Source organism: Babesia microti, chromosome IV, assembly GCF_000691945.2.
Source record: "Babesia microti strain RI chromosome IV, complete genome".
Classification (NCBI taxonomy): domain Eukaryota; phylum Apicomplexa; class Aconoidasida; order Piroplasmida; family Babesiidae; genus Babesia; species Babesia microti.
This window is the reverse complement of record NC_034969.1, coordinates 202,958-225,733: the sequence shown is the minus strand read 5'-3', so window position 1 is coordinate 225,733 and position 22,776 is coordinate 202,958. Positions and strand designations below refer to the sequence as shown.

Genomic DNA, 22,776 nt, shown 5'->3' with positions numbered 1-22,776 from the left:
ACCCTGTGGCCGGGGATGGCTACCCACTATTTGCGACTAGTGAGCATGACGTATCATACATATGCCATCGAATGTATCAAAAAGATTGAAATTTTATATAACTAATGAATTTAGGTATAAAATACCAGTCACAGTTTCACATAAAATTGTAAACAGTGCGGTTACTAATATCGTAAGTATGAAAAGGCCTTGCGAATCGGACTTCCAGGCCGATTTGCAGTACTTACGCAATTTTGCCAGTGGATCTCTTCATCCTACTATACAAATCCCAAATGTATCTAGTCAAACTGCCCTTCCATCACTTAACCACACGTCTAACTATGCGGTCAATTATGCATCAAATTATTCAACAACAAATACAGCATCTAACGTTAGCACTGCAGCAACTGCTGCTACGCCTGCTTGCGTTAATACAGTAGGTTATGGACAAGTTGTTGTAGGCCAACACCCGCAATTCAACCAGCAGGTCCTTAACGACGATAATGTACTAAATTTCTTTGAGATACGCCTTAGGCACTTGAAAGTCAAGGAGTCATCTAGTTACACTCAAACTAATGGCGTTTTCACATGCCACTTGTTATTGACAGGGCAATGCCAAAATTACACGACTACTGGGACATCTAACACCAAGAAAGGAGCGAGAAGGGATGCAGTTCGGAATTTGATATGTCAATTAGGGCCACCATCACTTAATGTAATTAAATTTAGTGATTTAGGAATGTTATGAAATTACTAAATGGATGGTAAAAGGATTTCTGGCAAGTTACCGTATTAATGTGTTAAATAACCGCAAATTTTACAAAGGTAACACAAACGAGTTAAATAGATGGAGTGCATTGCCACGCCCTTGACTATGGTTCTTCCCAAACAGGCATCGGGACACAAACTCAAAATTATTGGACCCAGTCCCATAACCAACCACCGCAGGCATACACGGTAATGGGCTACGGCATGGGCCAAATTGAGGCGGAGATTGATGCACTACAACGTCTTTACATATATGTTAAAAGTGCATTGCCGAAACCTGCGCCTGAACCTATCATCATGAATAGTGCAAAAAAATTAAAAACTGATGACGGTTCTATCACGAACAACAACATACCAATGGGCGCCAGCATGAGCAAGTATGACGTGGGTAACATTAACTATATCAAAAGCGCTATCGTTGCAAAGTGGCAGATCAAGGTATTTGATTACTAATATAGCAAACAGAAGATGTGACAACTGATTCGGGCAGGTTTAGTTGTACCTTGGAATGGAACTGGATAGACTTCAACAACCAACACCAACAAGTAAGGCATTGGTTTTATGTAGAAGACAATATTCGGTTGGGGTAGTTCAAAGGCAGAGGCACGTGCTGATGCTGGGCTCAAAATGCTATCACATATTGGAATTATTGAGCCATTAACACCAGATGATCTAAGAATGGCTAGTGAAGTTAGAGATTGTATTGCAAAGGTAGGCTAAACCTAAACTCAGAGTCCAGATGTTCTAATTCTTAAATGCGCTGATTTACTTTGCAACAGCAGCACTTCATTGTGGCTTTTCTTCCTTCTTGACGTGTTTAAGCATGGGATTTACAAATTTAACCAACAAGAATTTGACCAATTGATCAACTCAATACTTAAAGCTTGTGGTGCAGACCAAGCTATAGATGATACCAGTAATACTACCACTGCCTTTGGGTCAGTTGAAAGTAATGAATATACTGACTGTCTTCTATATCCCGAGGTTAACAGTATTTCCAATGAAAATACTACTGCAAATGATTCTACTGCAATCGCCGGAATTAACCCCAAAAAACATAATTTCACCAAATTTATCAGACCGGACCTATGGCAAGATATAATAGATACTATTCAATACCTAGTAGATGCCAGGCATTGCGATTTGGGATTGCATATACTAAAACGTTTGATAGAAATACCTCTGGATGGCACGTTTTTTATATCTAAAGAGGCAGCTTTTTATTTCAAAAAGCATCGCATTTTGCTAGCCCTGGAGTACAACGCAGGATTGCGTGATGGACTTGTGAACAAGTCAATGCAACGAAACGACGTGCTGTATGGAAAAGTCGTGTCAATACAGCCCACTGTTGTAATTATCTCTGGCGATTATACCCTTCCCACTGGTAAGACAATTGTTATGTAGATTACAAAGATAAACTTGCCTACAAAGAAGATAACATAATTGCAGTATCACATGATTCAGCCAATCCATCTGATACTAATAGCTACTTTATGCTCGGATTGGTTACAGCAGTAAAGACTGAAAACTATAAGTACACTATCAATCTGCGGGTTTTATTTGACTCTATTACCAACTCAAGCAATTTTGGCTTGGATACAATTAACTGTAGGTTGGTCGACTTGGGTAGCTCAATACCTAACAAGAGGATGGTAGAAGCCTTGCGCAGCTTCACGTTCAATAGATCGCTTAATTTCAAATCGCCACTATACCATCGTTATTCTTCATTCCTTCAAAACTTGATTATAAATTCATATACACCATTTGGTGCGTATAATTCGGTCATTATAAATCGCAACAGCGGGGCCCATGACAACCTAGTCAAGACTATGAATTTGACTCCGGCCCAATCGCTTGCTTGCAAATCGGCCATTGAAAATGAGCTCACCCTCATACAAGGTAAGCTAGTGTTTAAGTAGGCCCTCCAGGCACGGGTAAGACACATCTTGCCTGTTCAATCATACACTGCTGGTCTAAAATCTACAGCTATGATAAAATTTTGGCAGTGGCTGACTCAAACATAGCAGGTATCACATAGCTTATTATTTAGCCGATAATTTGTTGCAAGGCTTGACAGATAGGGATATCTCTGCAATCAGAATTGGCCAGGGCTCTGAGCCAGAATTGCAAGAGAGGGCGATACAAGGTATGAAAAGGTACAATGAATACACAACTTTGAGAGACAGTGGAAGATACAAAGAGGCGATGACACTGAAGACTCAAATGATTTCTGAGGCTGTTAAAAGGGCAAGAATTGTCATAGCGACATGTGTTGGTTGTGGGAATGAAATCGTCTCATCTGAAGTTTTTACTAAGGTCATAATTGACGAGTGCGCCCAGTCAATAGGTAAATTGACCCTTGATATAGAATGCTCGAATATCATACCACTAACCCATTCCTGCAACCAGCTTGTGCTTATTGGAGATCATAAGCAACTGAGACCCACGATATTATCCCAAGATGCATTATTCAAGGGGTAAGTGCATTACATTTTTCTCGTGAGATAGGCGAATTAAAAAACGCTTTAAATGACCATAAACGCGAACATAGCAAACGATAACATATGTGTCTCGTTTCATTTCCCTCTTTTTTATTATAAAAAATATTACACTGGTATAATATTTAAATGTAAATTCAATCCAGTCCATTCCATTGTAAATTTCCCCATAATACAATAATTTTTTCAAGAAAAGTCAAAACATTACCCCTGCTGTATCTGTATACTCAAAACACAAGGGTATAAATGAATGTAAATATGTACAAAATTCTATGCAATATACAATGATTTCATAGAGGAAATTATATTATACATATCTATCAATTCAGCACACATTGTTAAGGAATCGACCTGTATTATTATATATGGTTAATATATATCAAGCAGGCCATGAATGAATGTTAAATAAAAGTACAATAACACCCAATCAATTAAATCATTGCATAAATGACTAACTTAGACTTTCTATATCACTGTTAGAAAGACTGGCTATATTTGCCCCCTCTTGTGTACACTTACTTAACGTTCAAAGGAGGATGCATCCGTCGATATCGCAATTTCCGAATCAACATTTCTACGAACACCGTCTGACGGATGGGGAAAACGTATTCGCTTACACTCCACTTAAGGGTTTCAAGTGGCCATGCGAAAATTTCAATGTATGCTTTGTGGACGTGTCTATTGGCTGCGCTGGATCAAATTACGAGAGGCCACAGGGTCAATCGAAATATAATATTATGTAAGTCTCCATAAATTATACAGTGAAACAAACGTGGTTGTGGCGTTGTTGAGTAGTTTCATATCTGCTGGCGAAATTACCAGTAGGCAAATTGGTATATTAACTCCGTATGACAGCCAAAAATATCACCTCAAAACTAAAATAAATTCAACGTTTCCTAGTGACGTATGTAATGGCCTTGAAATCGATTCGGTTGATGGATTTCAAGGCAAAGAGAAGGATTTGATCATCTTCTCAGCCGTTCGATCTAATTCGGATGGTACCGTTGGATTCCTTAAAGACTCGAGGAGGATGAATGTAATGCTCACTAGGGCTAGGAGGGGAATTGTTGTTGTGGGTGATAGGTTTACATTGATGTAAGCTCATAGTATTTACGTAGGAATGAGACTACTAATTGGAAGGCATGGCTACAGTTCTTGAGCGATAGAAATTCAATTATAAGAATTTCAGACTTGAAGGAACATTTACAATTTCCAAGTGAGCAGCTCCTGCTCTCCATCAATTCAGATTGCTGAAAAAAGTTTAATTATTTTGTGACATTTGCGGTAAATATTATCAAATTAATTTAAAGTTGTAGTACTTATGATCATATGTATATATGATTATTGGAGTGCAACTGATAATAGGTGTGTAGGGTAGCTTATATATAGTATCGCTCTGCGATATGGGCACGATACTAATTGGCACTTTGTACTTTATAATAATAGGAATTGTGACTTTTATAATTGTCGTTGCCATATTTATCACAAAGATCAATAGAGGGGAACGAGCTAAGTTTGTTAGGTATGTAAATTAGCTATAACTGACTTTTCAACTTTACAATTTTTTACCATAACAAATTAATATAGTTTGACACTATTATTGGTGGGAATGGCAATGTTTAGTACCTGGTTGTTGTATGTTAACAAGTTATGCAGGTGGATCACAATGTATATGTCGCAGATGTATCCCATGATCGCTCCTATCAGGAAAGATCATGGGACCAATACAAATAAAATTCACGATGAGGCATAGCCACTAGATTCAATTTAAGTATCTTTTAAAACCAATGACTGCCAGTTCTACCGATACTTCGACCTAATAATTATATATATCTAGAATATACATTGTTCAAATGATTGCCAGATAATATTGGTGTTAACGATAAATTAAACATGATAGACATGAATCCAGGGGATGTTTTTAATTTTTTCATAAATTAAAGTAGTAATATATCGGCTAATATATTTAAGAACGCTACCAAACAATAAAACATGTGAATAGTACTAAATTATTACTAAAAGGAAATGTTAATAAATGATACAATAACTAATTTGATTTATATTTAATAATTTTGCAAACAAAAAAATGCAAGTGTAATGTATGGACTACTAAAGATTACTAAAGATTACTAATATATTTTAGCATAGATAATGATTCATTCAGTTGGTTTTTTAATGTATTTTTAAAATTTTTCCAAAAATTGATTGTGAATAAATTTACTTGTAATTTATGGACTTCTTTAAAACGTGGTTGTAACCGTAGATTTGCAAGTGATGGAGTTGTGAGTGTGGGGACTACTTTTAGTATATTCCATGCCAAGTGATACCATGGTAGTCTTTAATTGGCCAGAAAATAGCTAAAATGAAGGTCATACTTCGCTGTCACAACGGTGTATTTATTGATAGGTTAGATCTTCCAGACGATGCAACTGGGGATACTCTAAGGAAGATATTTTACTCCAAATGTAAGGTCATTCAATATATATATACTATTTGCAAATATTTAGCATAGTTAAATTAGATCATTATTATCCCGAGCGTCAGAAATGGACTCTGAACTCTGCAAATGGCACTTTGCTTGAAGATAAGCCATTGTCTTCATTGGGCGTAAAGGACGATTCGACGCTATTTTTTAAAGACTTAGGTATGCTAGCTGTGATGAAGGCGTCCAAGTCTCATGGAGGATGGTTTTTTGTCTCGAGTACATGGGACCCCTGTTAATCTTTCCATGCTTGTACTTTTTCCCATCGATATTCTATCCTACCACTTCAGTACCAAAATCACCGACGCAAGTTACTGCTTTTTTCATGCTGATATTGCATTTTTTGAAGAGGGAAATAGAATCGCTCTTCATCCATCGCTTTTCTAGGTCCACCATGCCTTTGACCAATCTCATCACAAACTGTGTTCACTACTGGTAGTACTGCCGTGACCTAGGCTATTTTGTGGCGTAGGAATTGGTTACTATATATTTCACCCATATTACTCCCCCAATCCCATAACTTCCAACAAATTCTGCCAGACAATAATAGTAGGACTTTTTATAACATTTGAATTTTTAAATCTAATGACCCATCTCACGCTAAGGGATTTGAGGACGCCTGGTATGCAATTTATAACATAGGCACTAAGGAGAGAAATATACCTAATGGATGGGGGTATCAATACGTTTCTTGTGCCCATTATTTATGGGAGATTTGCTGTTGGATCACCTTTTCTATGCTCGTACAAACGATTAGTGCTTATGCCTTTACCATTCTTGCAGCATTTATCATGTCTAAATGGGCATTAAAAAAGCACGAAACATACTTTAAGCAATTTCCTAGTTATCCAAAGTAGGCACACCGTTTTATTTAGATCCAGAAAAGCCATATTCCCCTTCATATTGTGAGCTATGTGACGCACGTTTCCATTCAAGAGTGAAAACTGGAGTTTTGTGATTTAGTACAAATAGTTTTGACAATTTTTGGAAAATAACTTTCGCCAGTCTTTATTATTGAGTTACATTTTAATTGTTGTATTATTAGCACTAAATTTATCACATATTACCAAATTTTCAATGGCAAGTAATCATAAGGATCAATGATTGTGTAATCTTATATGTTGGTATTAGTAAGTTGATAAATAAAGTTTCAGCAAATACGTACATGCAGTCAATTTGTGTATTTATATATTATTGAAATTAATTATAAGTAATAGATGGCAAGAGAATATAATGGATAATCGGAAATTTGCATGTCAATTTCAAAAATTAAAAAGTTTCTAATTAAGCTACATACGAATGTATAGTTAGCATGCCTATTTTATTGTAAATCGATCTTTCAAGCGTTTTATATAATTGACTTAAATTCATCAATTGAAATTTTAAGATAATTATCAGTAAAATGCTCAGCAGACAATTCCTTATCATCAATCACAATCTCTTCACATTCATCATAAACACCGTCAGATAAAATGTGTTGTATATTGTAAAACTTGAAGTTGCTAATGCCTAACTTGTGGGACACTGGTTCCCAGGGCAAAATCCAAAGCTCTTTAACCTTATATTGGTAATCATTGGACCTAACTTCTAAATATTGGTCAAAATCATCTTCACGCTCAACGTACTCTATATTTTGAGATATGGGCAAGAAATCCGGGATCATCTGCGCCCAATTAATTGATTTTCTTGGCGATATATAAATTAATTCTCCGCTAAATCCACCTATTCCTACAATTATGCGATAGTTTGGTACCCATACAAATTGTGACAGCCCCTTATATTTCGATGTATTTAGCACTAATAGCTTAGCAGATATCCCTGTATTTGCTGTGTTATCATATAGTGCAATTTGGTAAGAGAATGTGGTCTTCCAGTTACAGATGAAATAGTTATTAAGTGGTTCGCCGGAAAAGGCACCAAAGAAGCAGCGTTGTTTTACAATCGGTTCTATGAAATTGTATTTTATGAACCAACATTTCCCCAACAATGGAATGAAATCCGATATATCTTCACAATTATCCAAATCAGAATTGGCTGTGTTGTATGATTTTTCATAGTGTTGATTTGTCAAAATGAGGAAACGATTGGGAAATAACACTGCAAACATGTCAATTTTGGGGTGGGAATATATTTGTTTTGGTAAATGATTTTTCCAAGGCATTGTTACAAATTCCACATTAACACATCTGCAATTTGGTGGATTGGTGCATTTATACCAGCAATTATCACAGTCCTGGGTGAGAAATACGCCTTGACATTGGTAAGTAATAGTTATTATACATAAAAGTTTGGGGCCAATAGCAAGAGCAAGTTCAGCGGCATATTCAAGTTCGAAATCATTCAAATAATTCTGGTATTGATCTATCTTTTTAAATTCACTCATAGGCAGCGAGCTTAAGGACATAGCCTGGTGAATTAATCTTGATTTTTTGCTTTGATGGGTTAGAACCACTGCAACCGGGAAAGTGTAACCTTGGGTGCAAACATGACCAATTTCGAATGTATTAGGATCATTTTTATCGTAAAAAATGTTATATATTGGGTCCTCTTCGTCAAATTCGTTAATGTTAATGCGAGTAAATTTACACGACAATTGTTTATGTAAATTAAATAAGTAATTATTGAAAGTATGGCTCCTTTGGCAATCAATAAAATAGCTGGTTTCGTCAAAATAAACCCGCATAAATACTGGTTTTTGGGGTTGATAAGATGCGATAATATCTACAAGCTGGTAAGTGCCATTATTCGTATTTACTGAATTCCGGTAACATACCACATCAATTGATACCAGGGTATCCAATGATTTTTCAACCAAATTATCATGGCAGCACCTTGCAGACTTATTATATACTTGAAAAAGGTCTATATTGAGTAGGCACCGGCACTCGACTTGTTCCAGACTAAATATACATAGAATATTGGGTCCAGCAACGAATAGAAGCTGGCCCGAGAATATAAATTTTATATGGTTTACCAATAAACTATTAGAAATGGATATTTTACCGTGCGATTCCTCTGTTCCACTGTTGGATTGTATCGGCTCAATTTCATTCACTGTAGGGCATTGAGTATAGTTTTTGCAAATTGAAACTTGGTTATTGTAGTTTAACTGTTGTTTTTTTTCTGGTATATTTATGGTACATGATGCGATTGTAGGTGAACAAGTCGGGAAGAGGTAGACATGTCTATCTTTGTACACTGCAATTGTGCATCCCCCTTCTGAGACTGCAATTGCAGAGTAGCCAAATCCAATCTTGTTCGTAGATACGGTAGGCAACTGTTCCTGCTTCATGTAAGCCATAATTCACAATTTTTATTACATATTACACATACACGCCGATTTGTACTGAATCTAATAGGAAGTGGGTAGTGATGTTATGGTGTCTACAGTATGAGGTATATGAGCATGGGCGCGTATTATTCGATAGCATTTTAAATATTGTAAATTTAATGATTTATGGATTATAAAAAGGATGCTATACCTGCGGGTATTCCTATTGACTTCATATATATGCATCACGATAGTAAGCACTGCGTGTCATATAGTTGAAAAGATAATGAATCTCTTCAAAGATGAACGATTTACTATTAGGGAAGATGCAGTCAACGCCATGTATGTACAGTGTATCCAACACATATTAAATATAGTAAGTCTAACTGTGACACATATAGGAGATTCTAAGGGCAGGATGGGATCTCACAATTTACTAACTTCAAAACACGTGCTGGAATCCAAGTATGTAAATCCAAGGATACAAGCTAAGTGCATCAGTGCCATTGATAATATGCGAAAGATATTTCCGTTGTTGTCAGTTTATGACGACACCCCTTATTTGCAAAACAAATGATTAAATGTGTTAAAATAGTCTTTAGTAATTTTACTAACTAATATTTAACGTGATTTTTAATTAATATATGTAGTTTTTGACACTATGAATGATTTTCATCAGCCAGATTATATCCAGGCGGTGTATCATTAACCCACATGCAACTCTAGGCTTACGCAGCAACTGGTATGAATATACGAGTGGTAACGAATGATGTGCCCAAAATAGCGTATAAGGGTAAAAGTTGTACATATGTAGATAATGGTATTATTGCTGTAGAAACACCTGCCAACGTGGAATCCCTAAAGACATTCATAAGGGATGAATGTACTCAGTTGTTTAACATAACTACTAATTTCGTGCATAAACTGTTCAATTTGGCTGAAGTAAACGTTATGTGATTTAGGTTGTAGATGGGTGTATTGGGGAAGATAATGGGAATCTGCCTTTTGAGTCAATTTTGCAAGCTATTGCTGACCAGCTGGATTATGCCTTTAGTAAAACAAAGCAGATTATCTCCACAGAAAGTGGCACTGGCGATTTATCACTGGCACTTAATGACGTATGGTACAATTTTTTTATGCCCCTGGTAGGCGAATCAATAATTCCAGAAATGTATATTGCAAAAACTAGTATACTTGGATATATGGTTAAGTAAGCAATCGCGGAAGCAGCCACTAACTGAAAACATCGTTAAATTGTGTAAGGAAAGGAAGAAGAACTATGCTGAGATATATCCAAAAATTGAGGAAATAATACTGATTCAACTGAATATCTGTAGAGCAGATAATATTCACAGCTGTGAAAGAGTTGTGCATTTAATCAAGTTTTTAGAGTTTTCAGGGGTAAGAAATATTTTTAATTAGACTTTTGGTGAATTCAAAAAGAATTTGTACAGGCATACAGTAGAATATTATTCGAATTTTGGTACAATTTGGATTCAAGAAATGGATTTTAGCCAATATATCCACTATGTTCACACAAGATATTGCAATGAAGTAATTATAATCTGACCCAGTATAAATTGTTGAGAAACTTTTTAGATAAGAAAGATGTTAACACAATTCTGGATGGTGTTTTTTGCGTGTTAATTGCTGACAAACGCGAACGTTTGATAAATCAAGGAAACATTAATGAAATACTCACCACAAAAAATTATAACCTTTTACACTTTGTCAAGACAATGTTCAGCAGAGTCAAGTGCGAGAATTTCTATATAAAAATACTGGTTCAATCGTTGGTGGTAGGTACAATTCACAGTTTTGTCCTAAATCAAGTTGATTTACATAGAAAATTGGTCTAGACTTGATACTATATGAGACAAGTGGCATTGACCATACATTGATTAACCGATTGATGTCTTTCAATGTATTTATGGTGGGATTGAAGAATTATGGTTTTACTTCTGATTATCAGTTTGAAGATAAGCTAAAGGTATTTAAAACTTCTAATTCAGAAAGTATGGAAGAACATTTTGGGAAATATAAATGCGCTAAGAATTGTATTGTGCGGGCTGTCATTATTTTTTGATCACTTATTGACATTCCATCAATTTTTCACCTCTGAAGAATTTGTATTTTCTATTGATTTACTTAAGTATATAAAGTGTAGGGATGATTTTGAAGTAAGTTAGTTTTTTATATAGAAACTGCTTAGGCATGTCATTGGCAACAAATTGATTTACATTCATAATTTGAACGACAATTATAAGACACTAGTAAACAAGCTTAGATCTGGTATATTGCTTATTATGTAGAATTTGGATTGAGTTTCACCCATCAAATAATGATGCTACTCAGAGATTTCAACCAGTCTGAACGGCTGAACCAGGAATTTATTAAGTTAACCAATCAAAAATATTTAACTCATGAAACACTAGTCATATCACATTTGGTGTGGTTTAAAAACAAAGTTTGTGATACACTGCAATTGTCTTTTGACCAGTCAGTTGATAATTTCCACAATTCACCAGTTATTGAGTATGAACAAGCATTTACACATTTCTACCAGGACAAGTTTAAAAAACGAAAATTATATTACCTTCCAGAATATTATATAATCCACCTATCCTCAACCTTTATGGTAATAACCAATTCATTCAGAAGAAGGAAATTACGTTCCAATTATCGCTGGTACAATCCACACTACTTTTAATGTTTAACACCAAAAAAACAGTTTTGCTTGAAGATCTAATAGCGGAACTGTTGAAAAGTTGGTCTTTCAGTACTAACAATTTTTATTTAGGCTTTACTAGTAATTTGGAATCGTTAGCAAAAATCCATGTTGAAAATTTAGTTACAATGGTCCCTCCGTTAATATTCTCCACAAAAGAGGTAAACATACAAATTAAAGCAGGGATTCGTACTAAATCAGGATTATTACTCGGTATATGAAACTGTCGAAGTGTATAAACCAGAGGCGATAAAGGTCAACTATGCCATCGTAAGTTTTTTTACATGAAGAATATTATAAATGACGACTCTGTAGTATTAGATAGGGATACGGCCTGCAGAATAGATTATTTGTTGGTAAAATGCATAAAGGCAAACACAAGTTGCCGATTTGAAGATATATACAAATTTGTGCTGGATAATATGGAAATAGACACCAGTGCTGAGGTGGTAAGGAAGCAACTAGATGGGCTAGTCGAGAGGAAATTTATAAAATTAGAGTCAAACTCAAATGTCTATGTTTATATACCATAGTGGTACGAGTGAAAATAGCCACGCCATAACTTTTATCTAATATATAATTGGTATATTTATATTATGCTTACATATTTTGACAAAAGATAATTGTAAACTGTGCGTTAAACACTTTTGAGTGATTTAAATAATAATTAGCCAGTAATAAAAGTTTTAGAGCAGGAAAACGAAAAAACGATCCTTATCTTATAACTTAAATATTATCTCAAATTCCTTGATCTAATGAAGAAATGTTTTGTAGTAAATATTGTATCTTCGTAATTCATATTATACGAATTTAATGGTTCCGCAATACTCTGAACAAACAGATAATGCGTAAGGTTATTATTTAGTCGGAACTGGAAATGACTTTGAACCAGAATAATGCCTATTGATATGTCTTACCAGCTCTTTCCTGTACCTTGACTGCTCAACTCTGCTGGGAGTTTTGGCCAAGCTCTCAAGAAGTTCATCCCTTTCTGCCGATAAGTCATTGCGTTTGTATGTATTCCAAATTCTATCTGATTTAGACCTGGTGATCCTAGTGGAGAGGATTCTATCCAATTTTGAACGATACCACTCATATTGGACATTTATTGAACACTTTGTAAGCTTGATTATGTCTAATGCTGTGCTAGGCTCATCCCAGTCATTAACACTGAATGTGCCATTGTATACTATATCTTTGAAATTGAAACAACCCTTTCCGTCCCTATTTTGGAATGGATAAAAGTGTTTTGACAAGAATTCCAGTGAATATTGTTTAATTATTTGCCAATTATTTTTGACGTAAACATAGCAATTGCGGTGTTCATTGCTTACGTACATGCGACAGGGGATCTTTGCAGATATGAAACAATTCTTCAACTCGTATTTACTGATCAAATCGCCATGGAAAGAACAGTACACCCAAGCTGTTTTTGTGTTTTGAAACTGATATACTATATTATTAATCAGTGCCCCTTCCATTGCAGCGTCAAAACTGTAAAAATGGGTTACTCCGTCAAAATTGTCAAAGGCTGAAATGTCCTCGTTGACAAATCCCACGCCATAACTTGATGTAACCTTTTCAAGTTCATTTGATGTGGACATCCTTTTTGGTTTGGGAGTTTGTGTCTCGTTGGAAATAATGTTTTCAGTGTTAGAAAGGGCCAAATCAGAATCATTGCTTCCGGATTTATAGCATATGTGCCTGTCGGGGGATACAAAGCTTCCAGAAAATACGTTGTTTAGTGAATTTTCGTATGAATCGATTAGGCGGGTGGATGAGTATTGACATTCGTCGTCATTATGGTTCATATCGGCCTCTCGATATTTCAAGTAGGGTTCATCATCCGAATCCCTTCTAAAAGATCTCTTTTCAGATGATCTCTTACTGCGATTAACTTTATCATTCCTCTTCATATCATTGATATTTAATACTATTCTCAAATCTTTTGATTCATATTTCATATCTCCTTTTTTTACGTCAACTTCATATTTGATATCTTGTGATCCTTCTACTGAACTCCTGCAGTCATAATCGGTGTCATTGCGATTAAAACAGTGGACTAAACTCCACCTTTCACTAGATGTATCACCATCATCACAATTTTCCATGCAATAATTAATTTTGTTTGGTGGCGTCATTTCTTTCATTCGATTCAGACGATGACTTATATCTCTTCCAGGCGGGTTGTTTCTCCTATCAGAATGAGAGATGTCAAATATATCACATTTCTTGGTGGCATATTTCTCCAAATCGCGATTAAGCAAATTCATAACAGTCTGTAGGGAGATCATGTAAGCGGTTGAGCATTTCTCTATACCAATGGAAGAGAAGGCGCCGCTTATTGTAGATAAAAATACATTTGGAACACCTCTTCCACTCCCCAGATCAAGGATGACGGAGGACTCATCCATGCCATATTTGATCATCTCCTGGCAGATTTCGTATAAGCAATTGGACTTGATTTCACCATACATTCCTTCATTAGATGTACTCAAATTAGAATACGTTCCGGAAAATAGATATGATAGTTCTTTGAGACATGCGAACCTACGATTGTATTCTTCTGAACCATTTAGTTGGCAGTGCTCAATAGTTTCATTGGCAACATTATTTACCATTTCTAGGGTGTTTTTAGTAATGTTATACTGGCTATGGATAAATTAGGTCTTGTTTGTGTGCTGTGGAAGATGTGTGATTGCGCGGTCGATTTCGTTGCGTGGTTTAATGTGTGTGTAAATTTAATGCAAATATGATAATGATTGCGTTATATGAGAATGAAGATTAGCGATTATATGGTACATATATTTAGGTTGTTTGTTTGTTATGATTATATAATTGCTTCGGCAATTATATAATATGTTGTGATAGCTGGTTGTTTCATGGGATGGGTGCAATGGGTGCAATGTTATTCCATGTCTAAAACACACAATTTTATACTTAAACAAAGCACACGATAAAAAAAATCGATTCCCCTTTATAATTATTTGGCATGCTTTAGGAATGAGGTGGTGTTATATAGAGGTAGGGGTGTTAGGGCCACAAATCTTACTACATTAGATTCCACTCATGTTACCCATCATTTAATGATTATTGAATAATTATACTTAATATTATATATTAATTAACATTATGTGACATTTTTTTCATTGCTGTGTGAGATAGTGACAATTTATCCCACGATATTCATATGATTATGCTATTTCAACAAATTCATTCATTATCGTATTTTAAACACAGCTCATTGATCTGCGCATATTACATCTTGTTTATGTTTACAATTAAAAGTAAAAATTAATTATCCTAATAACAAATACTATGGATATCATTAACCATATATGTCACAACACTATGGTATGAGTACTTGATTTCTATTCGACATTTTGTGCGTATAACAATAAATTATATTAAGTTTTTACTAGTTAAATTCAGCTAGGACAATTTGCACATTATGTAAATCATCACACAGTAACACGTGTAGTGGATGAATTAACATATTTGTTTACTATATAATACAAGGTATTGTATTTTGTAACAAAGAAATATATGAGTTTATTTATTAGTTGGTAAAAAAATCGATCTCAAACATAGATACAAACATATATGGTTACCCTACATCTACTAGGTTCACTCCTTTTGTCTATAGGCTAGTGATTAGGTTGTGCAAACCTAATCAGCTGGTTCGCCAATTAATTGGTAAATTAACCGTTACTATAATAATAGTGGATATGATGATGCAAAATTCGTTAAACCCGAATGTAGATTATTTGAAGGATCACGAACTTATTGGCGTGAAGCGTAGAATGTTGGCAAACTCAGAATCAGAGGGTATAAAAGTTAGGGAATTGGACACCTGTGATTTCAATCAGGAGAGATTTCGGTCGAAAAATTTTTCTGAGATAAATAAACAAATGCTTGACGCAATGACTGCTGTAGACATTGTAAATCATACCATCTACAACCCTAATATACCCCTCAAATACAAGTATACAAATGAAAAACAAGGGCAGATGAACCATTCAATGGAGAATCCCCGAGCTAAACGACAACTTGTACCCATGCAGACTCTTTTGGGAGAGTGGGAAAAGTCAAACTTCACACCCCTGGCCATAAGAAATGATCACATATACAAGCTAAAAAATGCTGCCTGTAGCTGTCCTTTACAAGGAATTAATTATAAGTATTCTGAAGATATGATAAACCAAGTAACTGGGCCCATCAAGATCTTATGCCCAATCCACTCTGGCCATCCCATACACGAATCCATACGCATTGGTCGAGTAAAAAATACCAAATCAGTGTTTGGCTCGAACCAGGCAGATCCTACTATTTTACAACACTCAGATAGTGAGAAGATTATCATTGTTAAGGAATTATCTTTGGCATGCAAGTATCGAATGATATCGCATCGGCAGATACACATACTGTACATTTTGTCACTGCTTAGCTCTACAAACCAAGTTTCCATGTTTCAATTAAGTTCTCCATTGCAATCTATAAGTTATGTAGTGCTGAAGGATTTACATTTGCAGCCATACTTCATCAACAGTAAATTCAAATCTTCTACATATAATGGCCCAGCTTTATTTATCGCCACAACAGATGAATTCAGAATTGCGACTATGCCAGATTCTCTAGGTAACACTAAAGGCATGATGAACCAAAAGTACATATCTCGCATGCATATAATAATTCGCCAGCGCAATTATGGTGTATATGTATCTAAGATCATGTGTCACGAGACAACAGGAAGGATTTTTATTTTGGACGGGTCGAACAGTGTTTATGAATTCGTCTACCAGTACAGGTCACCTGGCTATAGTTCAATGTCATTCGCCTTTCTAAAGCCATTGAAAGTTCTTTGGAGCTCTTTGTGTACAATCACTCAATATGCAAATTCACTTCTTAATATGCGGGGGGATGTTATTAAGTACACCGTCAATCCGGTGGAGATTAATGTGACACTGGGGGAGCATAGAGCGGTTAAGCCCTTAAATCATAGCTGTTTAAATGACAGATTGGATATATCCATAAAGAATTCTGTGTTATACTACCCTCCTGTACTGTGGGAGGCCATAACTCCTGAAGTGATTGCCAATCTGAAAAATCATATTGTTAAGACCGTGTGCAATTGTGGTGCAGTTGATCCTTGCATGAGTGTTCCAATTAACTACGGTCTGAAGGTTTTAAATCCTTGGTATTTTAGTCGTTCAGTGCGTTCTAACTCTACGATCATTGATGGCTTCGTAGACAAAACCAAAAACATTCTAGTGGTGCTATTTCTAAATGGCGACATAATTGTCTATACATTTTCTAGTTCTATTGATGATGAAAATAATGGTGTGGTTCAAAGTTATATGATACGGGGCGATCAAATACAATACTATTTGTCTCGCATGAACTATCGCAGATATGTGGGGAATACAAGTTATTTTAGCAAGGATCTCAAAAAATACTACAGCATATCAGTTGGGTCTAAGGTAGATGAGTTGGTTGTCAACTGCGAAAACGTCGTGGCTGTTCTAAGTGATGAATTTGGGACGAGAATTTATATAGGCTTTAGCGGTGGATATACAACTGCCAGTGATGGTTCCCTAGTTAGAGTGACGAATGAGACAGGTAATCCAAGCTCTGCCAAGACGAATCCTACCCTTGTGGTCAAGGGATACCGTTTATTGCCACCTCACTTTTCGCCCGAGGGTTTTACCTCCGAAAACGCTGATAATCATCTAGCAGATATGTTCAATATGTACCACAATATCCACAAAACTTTTCGTATATATGATAACGAATATGCGATGGTACAAGTGGGCGTTCAAAATCCTGTTGGCAGAAAATTAGGATCAAAGACCCTATTTCAACCTACAAGTTCAAGTGCAACTTTTGGTGCTATTGGTCATGACATTAGGGATGTTACTAGAATAGACTCTAACACTCACAATGTAAATCCACTTACAGCGGGACCTATTATTTCCGGATCTTTTGGCAGTAATAAGGCCTCTTCTACTAGCACTAGGTCTAGTAATATGTACAAAATTACCATTGCTGTGGGAGATAAGCATACTTACTCGGAAGTTTCAAGCGATGATCAAGGGTTACCCCGTACAATTTGGAATTCTTTGAACAACATTTCAGGATGCAGCACGCGTAACACGGTTAAACAGGTAGAATGGTACGATCAATTTTACCTTTATTTGGGTGCTGATGAGAAATTGGTGTCCATGTTCATGAACGGAAGCTTTGGAAATGATGCGCTTGGTACGCTAATTATTATTACCACATACCATGTTTACAGTATTCAGCGACAGTCGCTATACTCTTTAATGGAGGATGCTATTAACAATCCAATTGCGGCTTTAGAAGCATATGATAAGAAAGCGCTAAATTACTTTCCAAAGTGGTTGGAGAGTTCACAAAACACGTCAAAAGTACCAAAATTTTCTAACTTGATGGATTTGAAGGTATCCAACAAAGAGGTAGATATTTTGGACATAGCGGCCAATAAAAAGTATTTAAACAAGGACGCTTCGGATCAATTGAAAATCAGCGAGATGCAATGTGTAGGGTTTTTATTTTACCTCTTTTCATGGATGTATAGTCCTCAAGTATTTTTTAGTATAATATGGAAATTGTTAGTGAACTACAATGCAATTAAATCGTCAAATGCCAATTTGAAGCATTATTGTTCAAACCTTATCTTTCCAGAATACATAAACGATGTAAGATTATCATTAATGTGCAATTCTTTGGGTATTTATTCAAAGCAATACAACTGGTCGGTATTCACTATGGAAGATAAGATCTATCCCTGGCCTAAAATGCTATACTTCGGCTCAACAACCTATTTTAGGACTGCAAAAATATCTACAAATGCCATTTCTCCCATTGTAGAGGGGTTATTGCTCTTCGTCAGCGAATTGTTCGAAGATATTTGGTTCCTCAAACTTTTCCCCAGCTCAATTAAGCAATTTTCACAACTTTCTTATAAAATGGCAGGGGAAGGAGAGACACAGGACACTCAGAACGCCAAACACAAGCTCCTTCTTATGTTAAAGGACTATTTTTCATTGCAACCGAATTATAAGAAATTGTACGACCAAATAGATTCGTTGTCCGAGTTGTTAAAAATATCCATAGTGTGTAATTCGAGAGATACATTCAAGGAAGCTATTTGCGATGCATTGGCCATTCAAATTCTTGATGATTTTGCTCATGACTGGCAAAATCTTATCGCCACTGATATTCGTACACATCGATCGAAACTCATGAAATATGTGTCAAAATATCCATCAGATGATCTCTTTGGGTCAAACTTGTTGACTAGATCGAACCAAGATGTTAATCAAGAATACATTGCCTTGAAGGGTGAATTTGCTAGTAGATTTGACAAAGACATATCACTTTTAAACGAGTGCAATGTACTTATGGACAAAGCCAAAACCTATATTCTGGGTGCAATAATATTCCAGTGTTGCATATTAGACAATCTAAACGTCAATAAATTCATCAATGTTTATGAGACGTCACAAAAAGCAGCCAGGGTTGACTATTCTTCTTTTTCGCTGGAAAAAATTTGCACCGACGTTGTGTTCGAGAAGGAGTTTTCAGAGTTAGTCAAAAGGGTTAAAAATGCCTTTAATATTACTTAATTGCACTAGTTTTAGAATTCAATATTGTGAAGACACTGAAAATTAATCACTCAACGTTGTGTAAACATTGATCGCTATTTATTTGCGTAACCATTATCACTAATTTTAGAAAAATAAATAATTAACAATGAGGCACACTAATTTGAACATCTAAATGGAGGTTATGTATAGTTATTATTGACAATTTATAACAATCGCATATTGTTGTTAAACATTTAGTAAAAATTCTTGGTAATATTTAGTTTTAATGTTACAATTTTTCAGTTGCCGTTTAGCAATGTAATGGTTTATAAATAGGTCGTCAATTGTTACGGATTTTATTATTGGTGAATTAGGCGATTCGATTCATCAAGCTGGAATTGATCTATTTAAATAACAAAATGATTTTCTAGAACATATTAATAATGAATAGGATAGAATTTTGCATGTTACCCTGTTTACAAAATTAACACAATTGTCTAATCAAATTGTACAAGTAATTTACATATATAATTGGGTATTTACATGTGATTTCAAGATAAATCTTGAATTTTGTTCCAAAATATCAATTATCTATCTATGTTTGTGTAATCAATGAACTAAAACTGGTGACCAAGTCGTAAGTGATGAGACAATTGAATTGTTTTGTTAATATCAAAATTGTAATAACAAATATATTGTAACTGTTTTTACACTCCAAACATTCTGGTATAAATGAATTTAATTGGCCATCAGTGGCAAATAATCTTGTAATTATATCCTCATAGTCCTGGACCTATCGTTGCTGTAAGACTGCTTTGACAGTGTTATTGGGATATATTTATATTTAATCATGTTAGATATCTGGTTCTTCATGGTTGATATGAACAAACATACAAAATATAATACTAACAATGGCCAAAATACTGGCAAATCAAAAGCACTAAAGAAAGTAGTGAATATGGCGAGATGTGTGGCGTGCGTCCCGTATAGCCAAAAGTGGAACTCATTCATTTTGCGCAGAAACGGCTTAAATTCGTCATTCCCAGAATTAGAATTGTTACCCGATGTGGGCAATTCAAAATTGTTACTATTTGCCTCAAACTCCGTTACATCTTCATAAGTAACTGGTAAAATTAAACCGCTTTTCGTCGATGAATGTCGTTCACATAACTCCTCGAAGTTTAATGGTGTTAAAAACTGGAGGAGGAGTGACAGTATGAATACAGAGTGCATATATACGATAACGAAGTGGCTGGCATTTTTTATTACCCTGAACCAAAAGATGAATAAGATGAAAGCGAAGTATAACCATCTAGTCTTGATGTAGTAAGGAGTTTTATCCAGCAACACTCTTACTTGTGGATTGTTCTCCAAACCAAAAAACATCCCGCCCATGGTTAAAAACCAACTCAAACTATCATATGACAACAAAGTGTTGCCCTACATTTATGTGATAGTATATATAATATATTGACTATAACTAAGATACTGTATTAAAATGCGCGTGTTTGGCACAAAAAATAAATATATGTCAATTGGAAACTAGTTTAAACATACATTCGCCGCATGTGCGCCAGATGGGCAACCCCTCCCCCCTCTAGGTACATAATCATGGGTCAGTGACAATGTGTCTGGGATATATCTATGTGAATTGTCGTCACTACATTTCATCATCAGCGTTATCACGTTGCAACGCACGTCTTGTAACATTTTCAAAGGCTTCCTGGACATTTGTAGAATTTTTGGCGCTAAATTACACTTAAACTCACCTAGTCTCAAAATGTGTAATTTCTCCGTTAACTTTGCACCAATTTATGGCACTTTGTAATGGAACCTACATAAAAAAACTGTTATGCCTTCCTATTGACCGTGTCATCTGCCTTGTTCCCTAGTAGCACGAAAGGGAAAGTATCCGGATCTTTAGGTTCGGCCTAGATAAATAAAATAAACACTTGTTCAAGAAATTCTTTCTTCCAATTGTCAATATTTTCGAATGACTTGAGTGAGGTGGTATCGTAGACTAGAATACAACTATCAGCTCCGCGATAGAAGGCTACCCCAAGACTCTGGAAGCGCTCTTGTCCAGCAGTATCCCAAATCTGGAGAGTTATTTGTTTGTTATCAACAACAGTCTCTTTACTTAAAAAATCCGCTCCGACTGAATGACCTTATTCCTACTAGTGGCCCTGTATTGGTTCGAAAACTTCTTGTTGACATATTGATTCATGAGAGATGTTTTTCCAACACTAAATTGGTTATAACACACCCACTATCTCCAAGAATGACAGTTTTCAGCATTGCACGTTGGCTCATCTTACACACTGGAGACACAAGAATATGAGTGTACAAGCGTGGGTATTCCCTGAGCTGAACCGCTAGATACAATTTAACAAATTAACTTAGTTAATTTGTTTTACACAAAAATAGTGTTGATTTACATATGTGTGCTATATTTTTTATTTAATTATTTACAAAAAAAAATTAGATGTTAAAATGTATGGTTGTATATATGGAGAAACCAATGTGAATTTAACAAATTAACCATATGCTTGGTTAAATTCACTAAATTAAATGTACTATTGGAGGTAAATTGAAGTATTCATTTTAATTTCTTATCTCATTTTCACGTTAAACTGTCATTTGTTCTTATTTATTTACTCCATTGCATATATAAATATTGATTCTTATAGTGGTTAGGGATTCTATTGTGTTATCTGTGCTTATTTTGAAATTCTTCTGGTTTATTTGGCACAGTTTATGTTCATTCCATCAAACCTTTTTAAAAATTGAATTTTACAACTAACGTTGTCCTAATAAGTATTGTCTAATTCACAATTTATGTATAACCAATAAAGTATTTCCGTGTAGTATCTAAATTGTACGTTGTGTGTCGGTTTTAGTGTGTTTAATGCAAATATTAAACCTGATACCATACATTATAATAGATGATCGAAATACATATGTATCGTCTACATGTGTGTGTTGTGATTTATCTAGTAAACTAGCATTATAGATAACATATCAAATAATTAAACAGTTGTAAAAATTTGCTTAGTCATGCAATAAATTCTATTTTAACTAACATCTAATCATCTACTGTAACATCATACATAGTATATATATATATATAATGCAGTACTATCATAAATATTCAGTTAGGTGACTCAGTGTTATTTATATATAATAAGAAATAATTTGACTATTATTATAGGTACCATCTCAATTTTACATTTTTTATCTTCATACAATATCTATATCAATGATATTAATACTATTGGTTGGTTATAATACATATTTCAACTGAACATCCTGATGTATTTTTGCTGTGTGAATATTTGTTATATGTTTATTCAAATTAAATATTCTGATTTACGTATTTAATATGATGATATAGCTGTAAATGGATGTACATTTTTAGTATACATTTACAATGTAAATAG

General features: G+C 35.0%; 11 protein-coding genes across 11 annotated transcripts; 7 read left to right on the top strand and 4 right to left on the bottom strand.

Moving 5' to 3' along the window:
* On the top strand, positions 62-4,499 carry BmR1_04g05400 (AAA domain; the record flags this gene model as incomplete). Its single annotated transcript, XM_021482383.1, has 13 exons — positions 62-694; positions 717-804; positions 827-1,185; positions 1,206-1,292; positions 1,315-1,458; positions 1,480-2,131; positions 2,152-2,646; positions 2,667-2,774; positions 2,798-3,094; positions 3,116-3,224; positions 3,706-3,984; positions 4,008-4,340; positions 4,364-4,499. The coding sequence occupies 13 exons, from the start codon at positions 62-64 to the stop codon at positions 4,497-4,499; spliced, it is 3,720 nt and encodes a 1,239-aa protein (XP_021337637.1).
* Positions 4,649-4,998, top strand: BmR1_04g05396 (conserved Plasmodium protein, unknown function; the record flags this gene model as incomplete). Its single annotated transcript, XM_021482382.1, has 3 exons — positions 4,649-4,767; positions 4,833-4,880; positions 4,902-4,998. 3 exons carry the CDS (start codon positions 4,649-4,651, stop codon positions 4,996-4,998), a joined length of 264 nt encoding a protein of 87 aa, XP_021337636.1.
* BmR1_04g05395 (enoyl reductase) lies at positions 5,608-6,636 on the top strand (the record flags this gene model as incomplete). Its single annotated transcript, XM_012794231.1, has 6 exons — positions 5,608-5,710; positions 5,767-5,889; positions 5,910-6,162; positions 6,183-6,349; positions 6,370-6,580; positions 6,603-6,636. 6 exons carry the CDS (start codon positions 5,608-5,610, stop codon positions 6,634-6,636), a joined length of 891 nt encoding a protein of 296 aa, XP_012649685.1.
* BmR1_04g05390 (hypothetical protein) lies at positions 7,076-9,028 on the bottom strand (the record flags this gene model as incomplete). The annotated part of the gene is made up of 1 exon (XM_012794230.1): positions 7,076-9,028. The coding sequence occupies one exon, from the start codon at positions 9,026-9,028 to the stop codon at positions 7,076-7,078; it is 1,953 nt and encodes a 650-aa protein (XP_012649684.1).
* BmR1_04g05385 (hypothetical protein) lies at positions 9,185-9,575 on the top strand (the record flags this gene model as incomplete). The annotated part of the gene is made up of 3 exons (XM_021482381.1): positions 9,185-9,251; positions 9,274-9,378; positions 9,400-9,575. 3 exons carry the CDS (start codon positions 9,185-9,187, stop codon positions 9,573-9,575), a joined length of 348 nt encoding a protein of 115 aa, XP_021337635.1.
* On the top strand, positions 9,743-12,259 carry BmR1_04g05380 (Cullin family; the record flags this gene model as incomplete). Its single annotated transcript, XM_021482379.1, has 14 exons — positions 9,743-9,791; positions 9,813-9,940; positions 9,961-10,143; positions 10,166-10,399; positions 10,442-10,552; positions 10,573-10,797; positions 10,845-10,988; positions 11,011-11,178; positions 11,200-11,290; positions 11,311-11,636; positions 11,657-11,777; positions 11,799-11,887; positions 11,910-11,996; positions 12,017-12,259. The coding sequence occupies 14 exons, from the start codon at positions 9,743-9,745 to the stop codon at positions 12,257-12,259; spliced, it is 2,199 nt and encodes a 732-aa protein (XP_021337634.1).
* On the bottom strand, positions 12,584-14,347 carry BmR1_04g05375 (hypothetical protein; the record flags this gene model as incomplete). The annotated part of the gene is made up of 1 exon (XM_012794227.1): positions 12,584-14,347. The coding sequence occupies one exon, from the start codon at positions 14,345-14,347 to the stop codon at positions 12,584-12,586; it is 1,764 nt and encodes a 587-aa protein (XP_012649681.1).
* On the top strand, positions 15,455-19,375 carry BmR1_04g05370 (hypothetical protein; the record flags this gene model as incomplete). The annotated part of the gene is made up of 1 exon (XM_012794226.1): positions 15,455-19,375. The coding sequence occupies one exon, from the start codon at positions 15,455-15,457 to the stop codon at positions 19,373-19,375; it is 3,921 nt and encodes a 1,306-aa protein (XP_012649680.1).
* Positions 20,108-20,731, bottom strand: BmR1_04g05365 (Rer1 family; the record flags this gene model as incomplete). The annotated part of the gene is made up of 1 exon (XM_012794225.1): positions 20,108-20,731. The coding sequence occupies one exon, from the start codon at positions 20,729-20,731 to the stop codon at positions 20,108-20,110; it is 624 nt and encodes a 207-aa protein (XP_012649679.1).
* BmR1_04g05360 (Ras-related protein Rab-7A) lies at positions 20,879-21,649 on the bottom strand (the record flags this gene model as incomplete). The annotated part of the gene is made up of 7 exons (XM_021482378.1): positions 20,879-20,978; positions 21,001-21,084; positions 21,106-21,170; positions 21,193-21,267; positions 21,289-21,494; positions 21,515-21,582; positions 21,603-21,649. 7 exons carry the CDS (start codon positions 21,647-21,649, stop codon positions 20,879-20,881), a joined length of 645 nt encoding a protein of 214 aa, XP_021337166.1.
* On the top strand, positions 21,618-22,349 carry BmR1_04g05355 (hypothetical protein; the record flags this gene model as incomplete). Its single annotated transcript, XM_012794223.1, has 3 exons — positions 21,618-21,639; positions 21,740-21,823; positions 22,237-22,349. 3 exons carry the CDS (start codon positions 21,618-21,620, stop codon positions 22,347-22,349), a joined length of 219 nt encoding a protein of 72 aa, XP_012649677.1.
* Positions 22,350-22,776: the final 427 nt, after the last annotated feature.